Source organism: Acanthochromis polyacanthus, chromosome 20 (genome assembly GCF_021347895.1).
Source record: "Acanthochromis polyacanthus isolate Apoly-LR-REF ecotype Palm Island chromosome 20, KAUST_Apoly_ChrSc, whole genome shotgun sequence".
In the NCBI taxonomy this organism is placed as follows: domain Eukaryota; kingdom Metazoa; phylum Chordata; class Actinopteri; family Pomacentridae; genus Acanthochromis; species Acanthochromis polyacanthus.
Genome location: NC_067132.1, coordinates 5,721,486 through 5,737,767, shown reverse-complemented (window position 1 = coordinate 5,737,767; position 16,282 = coordinate 5,721,486). Strand labels below are relative to the sequence as shown.

General features: G+C 39.5%; 1 protein-coding gene across 1 annotated transcript in view; it reads left to right on the top strand.

Moving 5' to 3' along the window:
* The window catches only part of si:dkey-225n22.4 (collagen alpha-1(XXI) chain), a 115,697-nt gene extending 100,884 nt beyond the window's left edge, over window positions 1-14,813 (top strand). The window contains exons 28-33 of the mRNA XM_051940349.1: window positions 642-674; window positions 3,305-3,451; window positions 3,674-3,728; window positions 7,517-7,711; window positions 12,055-12,132; window positions 12,520-14,813. Coding sequence (XP_051796309.1) covers window positions 642-674; window positions 3,305-3,451; window positions 3,674-3,728; window positions 7,517-7,711; window positions 12,055-12,132; window positions 12,520-12,707 — 696 coding nt within the window. The 3' untranslated portion in view covers window positions 12,708-14,813. The remainder of the gene's footprint in view (window positions 1-641; window positions 675-3,304; window positions 3,452-3,673; window positions 3,729-7,516; window positions 7,712-12,054; window positions 12,133-12,519) is intronic.
* Window positions 14,814-16,282: the final 1,469 nt, after the last annotated feature.

Sequence of the window (16,282 nt, the reverse complement as noted above, 5' to 3'; positions counted from 1 at the left end):
AGAGCACAGAGCTGCTGCTCCTCAGCTCAGGTGACACTCACATGAACTTCTCTGAACACCAACGCTCTTGTTCTTCTGGAGTGTCGGAGTTGTAGTGGAAGTCTGGAGCTTTTGTGAGCTTCATTTCACCTTAAATGGCAGATCATGCTTTAGGTCAGGCCTTAATAAATGCCTGCTGATATGATGCATCCTGATTGAGTGTCCTGGAAGCAGATTCTCTGTAGAACTGCTTTATTTGTTTCCTTATGGCAAGAATCAGTCACCAATGACAGACAGGAGGAGGAATGGAGCAAAATGAGGAAGGATTTGATAGAAAATGGAACCCTCCCAGAGCCTCAGATATATATCCTACTTCTTAATTCTACAATAAGCCTTACATCCAGAGATGCATTTTTACAAAATCACATTAAAAGTAGAAAAAGGAAAATATTTCAGAGAATGCATTCCAATAACCAATCTAAAGTGTTCTGTAAGTCACCGGTTTTGCTATAAAAAGTGTTTGTGCATCAGCGATGCAGAGCAGCGCTGACATACTGTCTCAGCCTTTGATATGTAGCACAACTTTCTAACTGTCTTTCTCTATTTCTCCCTCCTCTTTTTTCCTCCCCACCCTTCCTGCTCTCTTTTCTTTCTTCCGTCAGGGCGACGTGGGACCCAGGGGATGGAAAGGAGAGGTTTGTCGAATTAGACTTTGCGGTATTAGATATAATCCATTCTGTCTTATTCTGCAGCACAGTGAGAAGCCCTGTCAAGCCTGCACGGCTGCTATAGAAGACTTACAGAGCCAATACCTTCAGGCCTGGGGAAATCTGGCCCCCCGGGCGAAAATATACATCACAAAAGCACTCTTTTCTAAAGGCGCACACATCTGAAATATCAAACACTTACTGTACTGTCTGCAGAATCCCAATTTATGGAGATGCAGCTTCCCTCAGTCGCTCCCATTTGTAGAAAATCATTTAATACAAGTCTACACTGTACTAGCATGACTTTTGATCACTGTTAAAAAGCAGTGAAGGAGCAGAAAACGTAGCTGTAATTGACTGTTTGCCAAGTCTTCCATTCGAGCACACAAAATTTTACATCTTTGTAATGCTTTAAAACCAGATGATAATAATTTAAGACAGTGGTTTACAAAAACATTCACAAACTACTGTCGATAGCATGAATTTAAAAGACTTAATAGGTTAATGCAGCTCTGTGAGTTGTTTAACCATGCTGTTTCTGCTTACTTTTAGTGTTTCAAAATGACTTATTTAATAAGCCCTTTGTGGATATCCATGGTTTCACGTGTGTCACCAGGTAGAACAAGCTAGCATTGGTTGTTTGTTGTGTAGAATGATTGTGTCTGCTAAGTTTACATACTCACTCATATTTTCAAGTAGAAAAAGTTCTAAAGTGAAGTGATGTCTTTGACAACACCAACAGAGGTAACACTGGATGGACTCTAAACTTCCTCAAACCAAAGGAAAGCAGGACAGAGCTGCTAACATTAGCATAGCAGGATAAATACTACAGGGAGGTAGTCCTCTAAACAGAACCCAAACTAGTAAAGTTCATGATCAGTTGTCAGTTTCTAATAACATCCCATCCATTATTGACAGGGCTAAGCTCTGTTGATCATTAAATTGACTTACATTAACTGCTACTGATGTTAGAAAGTGTATTGCAGTAGTACCTCCTGTAGTACCAGGTCACACCACCAGGTGGATCATTTTACTGTCTAAGATGTAATACTGCTGCTTGTCTGCTGTGTTTGACAAAGAAAATGTGATCTAAGGAGGCAATTTCTTGGGTCACCATGACAAAGACTTCTGCAGGAGTTAATGGTTTCCATCCAGAGCTCATAGAGTCAAACTGAGCCACAATAGCAATGTCACGTGTTAAAAGTACCACTATTAACATGAGGAATAATGTGTGCTGTACTGCAGTCATCAACTGGTTATGCCATTACTGATAGATTATATTGTCAAGAAAAAAACACTGACTTCCTACACCAAACTAGTGGTATTTGGTCACTGGTCGTACCAAAGAGGTAGTTTACCTCTTTGGTCAGCAGTCTATTATGTGAACACACAACCACACGGTTCAGTCCATCTCTGGCAGGTTTTTGTCTTTGCTTATTGGTTCTGGAAAGGGAGAAAAAGACATGAATTTCCAAACTCTTTAAAGTTCTTACATTTTTATCCCTTTTAACAAGTTAATGCACGTCTCACATGTTTCCAGAATGTCTCTTTCAAGTTTTAGCTCCAAAGCCTGCATGGATCATTAATTCTATCATGCATATAATACCTCTGGTTCTAGCCCAGTTCCAAACAGCCTCATTCACTGTCTGTGGTTATAAATCCAACTGAGCTGCTGCTGCCCACATCCTTTTCAGGAAGAAGACTGCAGGCGCACATATTTCTGCATCTACTCCGTTCAGTGGCCCAATCCCAAACTAAACCCAAGCACTAAACCCTCACAGACTCAACTGATTCATGTTGTCCATGAAAACTCCCAATTTTATATATATAGTATAGTAGAAACATAGTAAAATACACTAAAATACAGTAAAAATATAGTAAGAAATAGTTAAACTCTCACAAAATATAGTAAAAACACAGTAAAAATCTCCTAAGACCTAGTAGAAACACAGTAAAAATACAGTAAAAATATTGTAGAAACATAGTAAAAATACTGTAAAAATATTGTAGAAACACAGTAAAAATACAGTAAACATATAGAAAAATATAGTAAAATATTGTAAAAAATATAATTAAAATACAGTGAAAATATACAAAATCATTGTAAAACATTGTGAAATATAGTTAAAATATAATAAGAAATACAGACAAATAAAGTAAAAATACAATAAAAATATAGTAAAAACATTTTAAAAATATGGTTGGCTGGATTTATCATTCATTTAATGTTATCTTCATTTAAGAAAAAATTGATTTTCTTTCAACAATAGGGACATTTCTAAGCCACCCTAAACTTTTGAACGGTGGTGTTTATGAACAACCGTAAGTCATCAGTTCTCCTATGAGCCATGGGCAGATGTGTGGACTTGCAGAACAGGTGCATTATGGTGCTGAAAAGTCTTGCAAAAGTTGGTGAAGAGTCTTCATGAACTTGACAACTAGTGGAACAGTCGTAAGCACACACTGAGCAGGAACGAAGTCTGTACGTCCATGAGTGTAGAGGCAAGAAGGGTTAGGGTTGGAGAAGAGCAAGTTCCATGAAAACTGCAAACAAGCCTCAACTTCACCTTTGTTTCTTTGTAATATGAGGTCTTCTGTCATCCTTCCCGTTGCTTCAGAAAGGAGTGACAGGCGATGAGGGCCACAGGGGGCCTGAAGGGAAGAAGGGGGACATGGGTCACATGGGTGCTGTTGGTCCCAGGGGCTTTCCCGGCCAGGACGGGCTGCCAGGACAACCGGGACAACCAGGATATCCTGGAAAACCTGTAAGTGGACCTCCTGAGCAGCTCCTCCTTGAAAAAGAAAGAAAACTGACTGATTTCATGGCTGTGCTGGAGGAGCAGTGTTTGTCATGAGAGCGTCACAGCTACATGAAGATGAAGTTGAGAAGATCCTGTAAACCTGTAGGCATACTTCATCACAGGTTGAGCCTGCTTTCCCAGTCCCAGTGTGGATTCAGCTGAATCAAAGTGTAATGTGTGTTCCAGGGCAAGCCTCCCTCAGATGACCATCTTCTGAAGCTCTGCTCTGATGTTCTACGTAGTAAGTATGTTTGTTTTTATGTCACTGCTGTGAACCAGAGGCTGAAGCTACAGCCTCAAACTGCTGCACACACAGTCACACATTTCACTCAGTACCTTTCAGCCTTTTACAGTGATTACAGCTAAGTGGCATCAATCTGCTGGACTATTTAAGTGATTATGCTGTCTGGAAAAGCGTGGCGTAACACTAGATTTCACAAAACATAATGGATAGTTTTTGTTATTTACCTTTGCTGAGTGAAATTATCAACCTCCTGTTTTTATACCAAACAGGAGTCGACAACTGTATTTATCCCAGTCACTGTGTTGTTCTTGTTCACTTTAGCTGTTGATGAAACTGTATCTCAGGACACAGAACTTCTTTTCAGCCCAGTCTGTGGGATATGTGTAGAGATAATTATTGTGCTTCAAACCTGTGTGTATGACCAGATATTTAATTATTGTGCCCTGCACTGGCATCCTTTGTAAAGGTCAATAATCAATAAGAGACGTTCTCTGAGAATATCAGCCTCTTTACCTGCTAAATGCTTCATTGACCGTCTAACTCAGAGGTGTCCAACATGAGGCCCGTGGTCCAAAAGTGGTCCTCCAGAGGGTCCAATCCGGCCCTCCAAATGTAAAAACTCCAAAGAAGACATTAACTGCAGATCGTAAATTAGTAAAACTATAAATTTAAAATCATTTCTAGACCATGACAAGTTGTTTAGATCATGAAGTAAAATACTGGATTGTTCTTTTTTTAAAAATCATTTTGTGTCTCATTTTTGTAATATTTTGTCAAATTTTTGTCATTTGTCTCGTGTTTTTTTTGTTTTGTGTTTCTTTTTTGTCATTTTTGTCTCGTTTGTGTCATTTGTATATTTTTTGTCTCGTTTTGTCAATTTTTTGTCGCTTTGTGACTTTTTGGTCTTTTTTCTCTTGCTTTTGTCATTTTGTGTTCCTTTTTTGTAATATTTTGTCCTGTTTTCGTGGTTTTTTCTCTTTTTTGTCTGACTTTTGTTGTTTTTCTGTCTCACCTGTGTTTTTTGTCTTATTTTTGTCATTTTGTGTGTTGCTTTAATTGATGTTTTGTGATTTGTTTTTGTCCACTTTTTTGTTGCTTTGTGACTTTTTACTGAATTTTTTTTGGCTCTTTTTGTTTTAATTTGTGTCATTTTTCTAACTTTTTTGTCATTTTCTGTCTCGTTTTTGTAATATTTTGTGTGGTTTTTGTCGTTTCTTGTCTATTTTTTTGTAGTTTTGATCATAAAGTAAAATCCTCTGTGGTTCAGTTCCAGGTGACTAAGTGTTGTGTCCTTTGGGATCTGGAAGTTGTAATGTAGAAATGAATGAATGAATTTATTTTTCTTAACAAATTTCAGGTTCTTCATGATGTTTTGTAAATAGATAACTGCTTAAATGTGAACATTTTTGCACTAAAACAGGAACATTTTGGAGTTACAGGTTACTATGCTGATTTAACTGGTCACTGGAGATCCAATTGGTCTGAATGTGGAACCTGGACTAAAAAGAGTTTGACATCCCTGCTTTAACTGTTTCTACTGTTTGTGGCAGACAGGAAGTGTAGCTACGAGGCCTGTTCAGAAAGTTCTCTGCCTCACCAGAAAAAATCACATTAGAAGGATTGTTCTTCCTTATTATTCAACATAGTTTAGCTTTAACTTCAGTGCAGTCGATCCGCTGATATTCAGTCTTTGGCATCCTTGGACTAGGTGTTAAATGAAGACAACCTTTAAAGCCAGCACACGAGAAATCAGACTGAACAAAGGAAAGAACTTGACAAGATCAAATAAAACACATAAGACACAACACAGTCAGTCAGAGTGTAAAGTCAAAGAATCCCTTCACAATCACAGATTAAACAAACTCATTAGACCAGATAATGTGAGCAGCGGCTAAATGTGATGGCAGGAATGCTTACCGTAGACCAAGGAAACAGAAGAATCACTGAACTGAACATTTAATGAACGTGTGTTCAACGTCTAGGAAGCTCACTTGTTTTTGATCTTATCCTGGATCGTGTAAATCTGTCCTCCACATTTTAATGAAATAGAGGAAGTGCAGGTCCATTAGAGGTTTATTATGGTAAACAAGAATGGTGGAAATTAATAAGATGTTCCCAGCAAAGGAGCCCTTAAGTAGACAGTTTATTACCGTAATAAAGCTTGTTTGTATATAAATACAGGCGTTCTTATTCTATTGGTGGTGAAAGTAGGTCTTAGCGAAGTCATGCCAGCTATTTTCTAATACATCTGAGATACTTTAAGGTGAGTTTTACTTGTGCAACGAGTATCTTAACTTGTGTTTTCTTAGAACTGAGAGTATTTCTAGCTTAAACACCAGCTTCTGACGTAATACATGCACTGAACACGTTTTTTAAAATCAGGAAGTGCAGCACAGATTCCATTCTTAGCAAGGAAACAATGCAACATCTATTGCTGCACCACAATTACGGATGTGTTGTCACCCTCACACTGTGCCCAAAAGGAAATAGCAATGATAGTACATCTATAATTGGTCTGTGGATGCTTACAGAAGGTGTGAGATGGTCGACACAGTGACCGTCTCACACCTTCTGTCGTTTGGACAGTTTAAGAACGGTGAGAGCGATAAGCATCAGTGTGGACCTCTCACTTTCCCTGAATGGACAAATATCAGTTTGGTGAAATAATGTAAAGCCTCTACTGAAGAAGGAAAAGAAAGATAAAGCTGCAAGACATTAATACGCAAATAAACTTGCATGGTAGTTCCATGATGACACATTTAAAGGATGAACATTTATACCTGAGATGTCAAACTCAGTTTAGTTCAAGGACCACCCACACTCAGCCCAGGTTGATCTTCAGTTCAACTACAGCACATTAACCTATAAAACTCCACATTTTTCCTTTGTTTCACTGCAAAAACCTATGTTCTTCAAATGTTCACAATTAATTAACAAAATATTACAAACAACCTGAAGTTTCTTCAGAGAAATAATTCAATTTCAGCAACAATATGCCTCAGTTCATCATTTCCACGTTATCACAGAGAGGTAGTCCTCTACAAAGGAACACAACACTTAGTTATGATCCAAACAACAGTCAGACAAGAAAAGACAAAAAACATCAAAGACTAGACAACGTGTGATAAAAATGAGACACAAAATGACGACGAGAACAAAGCGCCAAGAAAATGGACAAATGACAAAAATGAGACAAAAATGACAAACGACACAAGCCAGACAAGAAAACACAAAATAATACACAAAACAATGAATAAAGCAACACACAGAGAAAAATAAGACAAAAAGCAAGCGTGACAAAAGGAAACAAAATTACAAAAACAAGAGAAAAACAACAAGTCAGACAAAAAAACAACAAAAACACGACAAGATATTACAAAAATTAGACACAAAATGACAAAAGTACAATGATCAATCTATTGTTTTACTTTATGATCCAAACAACTTGTCATGGTCTAGAAATGATTTTAAATTTATAGTTTTACTAATTTACAATCTGCAGTTAATGTCTTCTCTGTAATTTTTACACTTTGAGGGCCGGATTGGACCCTCTGGAGGACCACTTTTGGACCACGGGCCTCATGTTGGACCCTCTGGAGGACCACTTTTGGTCCACGGGCCTCATGTTGGACCCTCTGGAGGACCACTTTTGGTCCACGGGCCTCATGTTGGACACGCTTGAGTTACACAGAAATATACACGACTTCTCAGTCTGTTATGGAAACAGTTCTGATGTAATATTTCATATACCGATGGGAGACTCAGCATTCCGGCTGTCCCTGCAGACCAACTCCCAGCTCTCCTCCAGACCCTGGCTCCCCCATCCAGATGTGAACCCTGCCAGAGTGTGAAGGGACCCCCAGGTGAGCCAGGAGCACCAGGACCCAAAGGCTCCATGGGAACCCCAGGCTACCCTGGTAGAAGTGGTGCTCCCGGTTACCCAGGACCTCCTGGAATGCAGGGTCCTGCAGGCCTTAAAGGTTTGATATGACACAGCATGTCTTCATGGGAATAACCCACACCTTTAGCACATTTTATGTTCTCTATAGGCAATGCTCCCTTTCAACAGGATGCGTCTGGCCCACAAAATCCTCCAAACTGGCTCTTCAGCCCGATGAAAACAAGGCAATAAATAACAACACATCATCATGAGCAAGAGCTGGGACAAAATTTACTGCTGCCTTCATCAGCGATTAAAATCAAAACAGTGTCAATGACTAACAAATTGGATGTGTTGATGTTCACTGTACCCCATAAAACAAGATCATTAAACACACAAACATCAGTGAAAGTCAGCAGAGCAAAAGACAGCAAACACTGCAAACCCCTCTCAATGAGCTGTCTGTGATTTATCACCACTTCAGGATGGAGAGTGGCTAATCAGCTGTGGACGATTCCACTCCACCGCTGGGTCTGATGTTCATTCAGGTCAGGAGAGCAGCGGCGTTGGAGGCGTCAGGCTAGCTGAAAATACTGAGGGAAGAGAACACATTGGTTTCTTCTTCCCTGTTAAAGGGGTGTTTTCTTCCCTTTTAAAGGGGTGTTTTCTTCCCTTTTAAAGGGGTGTTTTCTTGCCACTGTCTCCTTTGGGCTTGCTCTGGGGGTCAGGCATATGGGTTCTGTAAAGCGTCTTGAGACAATTTGACTGTAGTTGGCGCTATATAAATAAAATTGAATTGAATTGTCTGTCCTACATGTAGTTTCATGGATGCAGACATGCCAAAACACATGTAAAGGTAAAGTCATTAGTGTCAATAACAGCTGGCTAACCGGATGGAACTGTAGCAAAATGAAATGATCAGCCTAAAGTTTTAACGTCATGCACAGGGCTGCTCAGGCTCTGATATCAGCTCTGTAATGTCTTCTGCTTCCGTTGGAGGCTCTCAACGCTGAGGAATCCAGATGGCATCCCTTTGACATTTTCAGTGTTATTTAAAGCCTGCTTTACAAACTGGGACTATGGAATTTGAAGGATGTGGAAAAGTTCCAGGCACTGGAGGGTCTGATGAAAGACAAATATTCTGGATCCTCTGTAGGAGCACCAGAACCCAACACTAGGAGCCTCTGCTACACTGACTTTCTCTATTTATCAATATTACAACTTCATGGCTTTACAAAACTAATCACTGGAATACTTGTTTAGGCTTTCTGGGAGAAATAACTGTTCTGTTGCTGCTTCTGGAACCACTGATCAAATGGAGCTGAGAGATAAAAGCTACAAGGGCTTAAACCTCATACTTTGTTGGGAGAACAGTCCAGATATCAATGTGTACTTACTTTATTAAAATTTGTTTTCAGTGTGGTTGGGTTCTTTATGAATCAGAAAACAGACACTGGGTAGTGTTTAATACGAGGATATTTCAGATCTTTAGGAATAGTGTTACTCTAACAGCCTCCTGGCAACTTCATACAGTTCTAGTAATGACTTTGGGGATTGGCTGGTCTGTCAGAGGGTCAAACACTTTGGGTTACACCAAGTATCTCCTAAATATTATTTGGATTGCCATGAAATTCAATCTGGATGTTGTTATTTTCTTCTGACTGACTCTTTGGAGCCACAGTGAGGTTCTGGTGTGTCATGAGGCGATCCCCTGACTTTCCATCTAACGCCATCCACTCAGAGTTGGAATTCTGCCTAAAACGTCCACGTCATCCTCAGGTTTCCTTTGTACGTCTTAATGAAAGTTAGCATGTGAGCACACTACACTAACATGGTGAACATTATACCCAGTATAAGCACTGTCAGTGTGTTGGCATTTAGCATGAAGCATCACTGTGTCAACAGATCCAGGAATACTGAACTAAAAATTCATCTGATGGTTCATGTTGTGTTGCCTGAAGGACTATGGGATTGTCAGGTTGTGTTTAACAGTATTCAGGCTTGGACATAACAGATTTTAAATCTGGTAGTTTAAGGTGGAATCTCTTTCAAATGGCAGTGGGACGTGTCCGTTTTATGTCCTGGTGTTCTTACCAGAACCTGCAGGGTGGAAATCAAACACAAAATGACAAAAACACAAGAAGACAAGAGTCAGACCAAAAAAAAACAACGACAAAAACAAGACAAAACATTACAAAAATTAAACACAAAATGACAAAAGAACAATGAGAAATCTAGTATTTTACTTCATGATGAAAACAACTTATCATGTTCTAAAATTATTTTAAATTTATAGTTTTACTAATTTACAATCTGCAGTTAATGTCTTCTATGTAATTTTTACACTCTGAGGGCCGGATTGGACCCTCTGGTGGACCACTTTTGGACCACGGGCCTCATGTTGGACACCCCTGTTCTAGAGGAAGTACATTAGTAGAGTTACACACGTGGACAAAATTGTTGGTACCCCTCAGTTAAAGAAGGAAAAACCCACAATTCTCACTGAAATCACTTGAAACTCACAAAAGTAACAATAAATAAAAATTTATTGAAAATTAAATAATCAAAATCAGCCATCACTTTTGAATTGTTGATTAACATAATTATTTAAAAAAACAAACTAATGAAATAGGGCTGGACAAAAATGATGGTACCCATAACTTAATATTTTGTTGCACAACCTTTTGAGGCAATCACTGCAATTAAACGATTTCTGTATTTGTCAATGAGCGTTCTGCAGCTGTCAACAGGTATTTTGGCCCACTCCTCATGAGCAAACAGCTCCAGTTGTCTCAGGTTTGATGGGTGTCTTCTCCAAATGGCATGTTTCAGCTCCTTCCACATATGTTCAATGGGATTCAGATCTGGGCTCATAGAAGGCCACTTTAGAATAGTCCAACGCTTTTCTCTCAGCCATTCTTGGGTGTTTTGGCTGTGTGTTTTGGATCGTTGTCCTGTTGGAAGACCCATGACCTGCGACTGAGACCAAGCTTTCTGACACTAGGCAGCACATTTCTCTCCAGAATGCCTTGATAGTCTTCAGATTTCATCGTACCTTGCACACTTTCAAGACACCCTGTGCCAGATGCAGCAAAGCAGCCCCAAAACATTACTGAGCCTCCTCCATGTTTCACCGTAGGGACAGTGTTCTTTTCTTCGTATGCTTGGTTTTTGAGTCTATGAACATAGAGTTGATGTGCCTTACCAAAAAGCTCCAGTTTGGTCTCATCTGTCCAAAGGACATTCTCCCAGAAGCTTTGTGGCTTGTCAACATGCATTTTTGCAAATTCCAGTCTGGCTTTTTTATGAGTTTTTTTCAGCAGTGGTGTCCTCCTTGGTCGTCTCCCATGAAGTCCACTTTGGCTCAAACAACGACGAATGGTGCGATCTGACACTGATGTACCTTGGCCTTGGAGTTCACCTTTAATTTCTTTGGAGGTTGCTCTGGGCTCTTTGGATACAATTCCAACGATCCGTCTCTTCAATTTGTCATCAATTTTCCTCTTGCGGCCACGTCCAGGGAGGTTGGCTACTGTCCCGTGGGTCTTGAACTTCTGAATAATATGAGCCACTGTTGTCACAGGAACTTCAAGCTGTTTAGAGATGGTCTTATAGCCTTTACCTTTAAGATGTTTGTCTATCATTTTTTTTCGGATGTCCTGGGACAATTCTCTCCTTCGCTTTCTGTTGTCCATGTTCAGTGTGGTACACACCTTTTCACCAAACAGCAGGGTGACTACTTGTCTCCCTTTAAATAGGCAGACTGACTGATTATGAGTTTGGAAACACCTGTGATGTCAATTAAATGACACACCTGAGTTAATCATGTCACTCTGGTCAAATAGTTTTCAATCTTTTATAGAGGTACCATCATTTTTGTCCAGGCCTGTTTCATTAGTTTGTTTTTTTAAATAATTATGTTAATCAACAATTCAAAAGTGATGGCTGATTTTGATTATTTAATTTTCAATAAATTTTTATTTATTGTTACTTTTGTGAGTTTCAAGTGATTTCAGTGAGAATTGTGGGTTTTTCCTTCTTTAACTGAGGGGTACCAACAATTTTGTCCACGTGTGTATATCTAAGTTTTTTCGGCTTGAAGTCATGAAGGAAGGTTGCTGCAACAGTTGGAAAAGACGAGATGTTCTTCATAAAAACTGCAAAGTGTTTTTGAATCACGTAGCTCCTAGACATTCCCTGTCCTGTTTCTATTCTAGCAATGTCGATATTTTTCATAGCAGCTACACCGATCATTTTGGTGAAGACTGCAGCAACGCCTCTGGCATTGTATACAAAGTGTTGTGTTGATGTCATAGTTTGTGTGTCCAATGACTAATCTGTCAACCACAGGGATGGCTTTAAGTAGATCACCTTCTGTTTCATCCCTTCAGTCTGAAACATACTTTATTTCTGCTTTTTAACCCAGGGATGTTATGTCCACAGGTGATGTGGGACCAAGAGGATTCAAAGGCAGCAAAGGGGAGGGCTTCCATGGACCTCCTGGACCACCTGGACAGCCAGGTACAGTTAATAGGAAGCCCACTATCAGTCTGCTGTCTGAAATGTCTCAGTCATTCAGCCGTTTTAAGGAGCTGTAGCTGTTTCTAACCATGATGTTCTGACCTGAACATAAATGCATGAAAGATGTTTGTAGTGTTAGATTTTTAATAAAAATGTGGCTGGACCTGGTTTGAACTTAGTTTTCAGTGCTAACATCCCAGCCGACATGTGGGCCAGTTGGTCCAATACCTCAGCATTCACAGTGAGAGCGGATGTAATTTATCTGTTGATTTTTTTTAGCTTCCTAAGAACTGTGATCTAACCAAATGGATGTTTAGATTTTCTACCTATAAATGAGACAGAGTACCAGTGACATCCTCTCTATTCTCTCTTCCTGTATCATTGTAGGGATTCAAGGGCCCCGCGGCTTCGATGGAATCGGCCATCCAGGCAACCAGGGGATTCCAGGGAAACCAGGACCACCGGGAGATCCCGGTAAACGTGGCAACCCAGGGCTTCCGGGGGTGTGTGATGTCTCCATGTGTTATCAGACCTACAACCTCAGGGAACATTACAGCAAAGGACCCAACGTGTGAGGACAGGGGAGCATGGCAGAGGCTGCTTTTGACGTGGAGGAGGCGATTTACTGAATCACTGTTGACTCTTTTAAGACAGAGTGTGTGAAGATATCTGCATTGGAGGCAGATGTAACCTCATTAGTTGAGTTTAACTGAAACCAGCAGGGCATTGATTCTTGATCGTGGAATTTCATGACCAAAGACGTTCAGCAGACTAACAGTTTAACTCACTGACATCCCAGATAGCTTAAAGATCTAAAGTTTAAACAGATGGTTTTAATAGTGACTTCTAATCAATAATCAGTCAGAGGTTTAACTGAGTTGTGTTGTTTTTTATGTGACTAGCAAGAGAATAACATTTAATAACATTTAAAAAGCTACCTCCTCTTTTATCTGAGTTATTATGTGCTTAACTTAATGATGCTCAAGTCTGTGCTAGCAGAACTTAAACCAATGAAAAAATGCTTAAAATATAGATGCATTATAACAGGAGTGTCACAAATGTTCACATTTAAGGAATCATCTTTTTACAAAACAGTATGAACAACCTGAAATTTGTTAAGAAAAATAAGTTCACTTTCATCCACATTCATCCTCAGTTCATCATTTCCTCATTACAACTTCCAGATCACAGAGTGTCTACAAAGGAACACAACATTTAGACACCTGGAGCTGAACCATGGAGGATTTTAAGATACACGTAGACAAAATATTGCAAAAATGAGACACATAATGATAAAAACGAGACATAAAACAACAAAAAAGAGACAAACGACATGAAGCAAAACAAAAACATTACACAAATGACAAAAGCGAGAAACAAAACAAGAAAGTAGACAACACAAATTTGACAGAATAACACAAAAAGACACAATAAACACACAAAACAATGAATAAAACAAAACACAAAAAGACAAAAATAAGACAATAAACACCAGGAAGACAAAAAGGAAACACAAAACGACAAAAACGAGACACAAAACAACAAAACACGAGACAAATTCAGAAAAAAAGTCACAGAAACAAGACAAAAATATTACAAAAATGAGACACAAAATGACAAAAGAACAATCTAGTATTTTACTTTCTGATCCAAACAACTTGTCATGGTCTAGAAATGATTTTAAATTTATAGTTTTACTAATTTACAATCTGCAGTTAAAGTCTTCTATGTAATTTTTACACTCTGAGGACCGGATTGGACCCTCTGGAGGACCACTTTTGGACCACGGGCCTCATGTTGGACACCCCTGCCTTATAATGAAGTCAAATAAAAGTCAAATGTGGATTAATGTGGGAAAAACAATACCAGCTTGAATCTGAGATCACCGACCGAGAAACAGCAAAACCCAAGCAAACGCAAACCGTACATGTGGAATGGAAACTGTGCTTGATCGCTGTGCTTTCTGAACTGAGGTGTATACCAACCAGTGAGGTTATTTCTGCCTTCAGTGCAGCTCTGCCTCAGAGAAATGATTGTATCTGCAAATTATGTGAAAAGTGCTGCACATGCCTTGAAGATGAACTGGGATACGCTGCGGCGAAGCAACGGGACGTCGCATGTTTACGTGAAAAGTCAGCTAACGGTTAGCTTAGTCCAAGATGGGAGCCTAGAAAAAGTTTAAAACTTCACATGAAAATGAGCAGAAGGAAAGGTGAATTCATAGCTCCATCCACAGCCGTGCACCCGTTCACTGTCAGCCTGCTTCTCGTGCACACTACATGTAATCCTCTGTGGTGGAAAAACATATTTAGATCACCTATTGTGTGCAGAACAGCAGAGGTTGTGCTAATCCATAACTGTGACGGGCCGGGTGTGTGAATCCCGTCACTGTCAGATTTGTTTTCTTGTTTACCAGTATTGTATAGATGTGTTTTGCTTTGCCTTTCCATGAGTGTGGATTATTTTCAAACAGTGGCCTTAATTCACCTCAGCTGCATTTCTAGTGGAGGCAGGCTTAGATTATTGACTTATTTCCACTGTTTTGTAAGTGTATCCTGTCATACTTTAGAGACAAGCTCACATTTTAATCTGCTGCTTTTGCCATTTGCTGCCAAAGCTCAGTCAGAAGTTTCCTAATGTTTCCCTGCTGTCTTTATAAATCTTGCATATTGCTCATATCATACCTCGCTACTGCTCTGAGTTTCTTATCCACGTTATGGTACATTTTAGCTCTCTACTTATTTCTATTTACTGTCCTTCTCCATGTGTAAGTTACTTTCAGGTAAATTCAATACTTCCTGCACAGCTCAGAGGCCATAATTCCTCCCATCCCTGGTCAACTTCTAATTTGCATCCCCGTTGTGTTGGTTGGTGATGTGAGAGTAGATAGTAGAGCTGTTAAAACACTATAAATCACCTACTGCATAGAGCTGATTGTTTGAGCAGAATGTTTGCTAGTCATGGTTACCTTTCTGTACTTTGCCACTCATTAAAATTAGATTTCCATCATAGGATCTTTAAGGAAGGCCATGCTCACCAGAAATGTTAGTTTGGCACCAGCGTTTTGCAACAAAATCAGTCAAACGGGGCAAAGTGTAGTTTAACTCTGGTAACTATTGACACAGAAATTTGAATGAACCCATTTAGCAGTGCTGAGCAAACAGAACTTTGGAGAAACTACGGTGGATACTGCAGCTAGCTGTGTTGAAGCTTCCACTAATATTTAATCTCCTACGTCTGAAGATAAACAAAACCTAGCTAGCATGGTGGCTGTTTCAGTTTTAGTGCATCACTTATCCCTGCAATCAGTAGGGCTTTTGTAACCAAACAGCAACCTGTGTTTCACAAGGACTTGTAAATGAAGTTTGTTGTTTCACTTTGTGGTGTAACTGGACATGTAACTATCGCTTCATGCTGTGCTTTAACTGGCTGCCTGCATCGTCCCCAGCTCAAAAATACACTAAATTGTTTGAATTTCTCAAGGAGTCTTGTATGCCGCTCATTCAGTTCAGCATGAGCTTTCCCTCTCTACGTTAAAAGTTGTTTCTCATGTTTTGCTGATTTTTCAATCTCCTCTTTGTCTGGTTGTTTACTTGTGTTTACGTTGTGTTACACAGCGGGCCCACGATGTGACTGGATGGATTAACTTCACAATCATCTGTCGATGCTGTACGGTAGATTAAAAAGTTGATGTGACCTTAGCATTTCCTGCAAACATGCTAATATGCTTCATGTCATATTGGCCATCTAAATTCAGCTATGTTGTGATATAACGATATAACGTCAGTGGGATCAGGTCTGTGGAGCCAAACACAGCAGCTACATCAGATCCAGGTAGGGGGATTTACTCAGAATAAGCTGCTTCTGGCATCATGTTTTTGTGTTTGTTACAACAAGAAGTAAGCATTCAACAACAGAAATAATCAGTAAAAACAATGCTTGTCAGAACTAGGACAGGATATGTTCATTTTTTAAAGAACAAATTCAGAAAACTGCTTTTGCTTTGGCATTTACAGGCAGCATCGGTTGCTTGATTGGAAATGGTTCCTCTTTCAATTCCCAGGAAGACAGACTCAGAATCCCATGTATGGTTTGGACTGATAAGACAAACATATTATCACAGACTTGTAGCCCTTCCAGATGCCTTGAA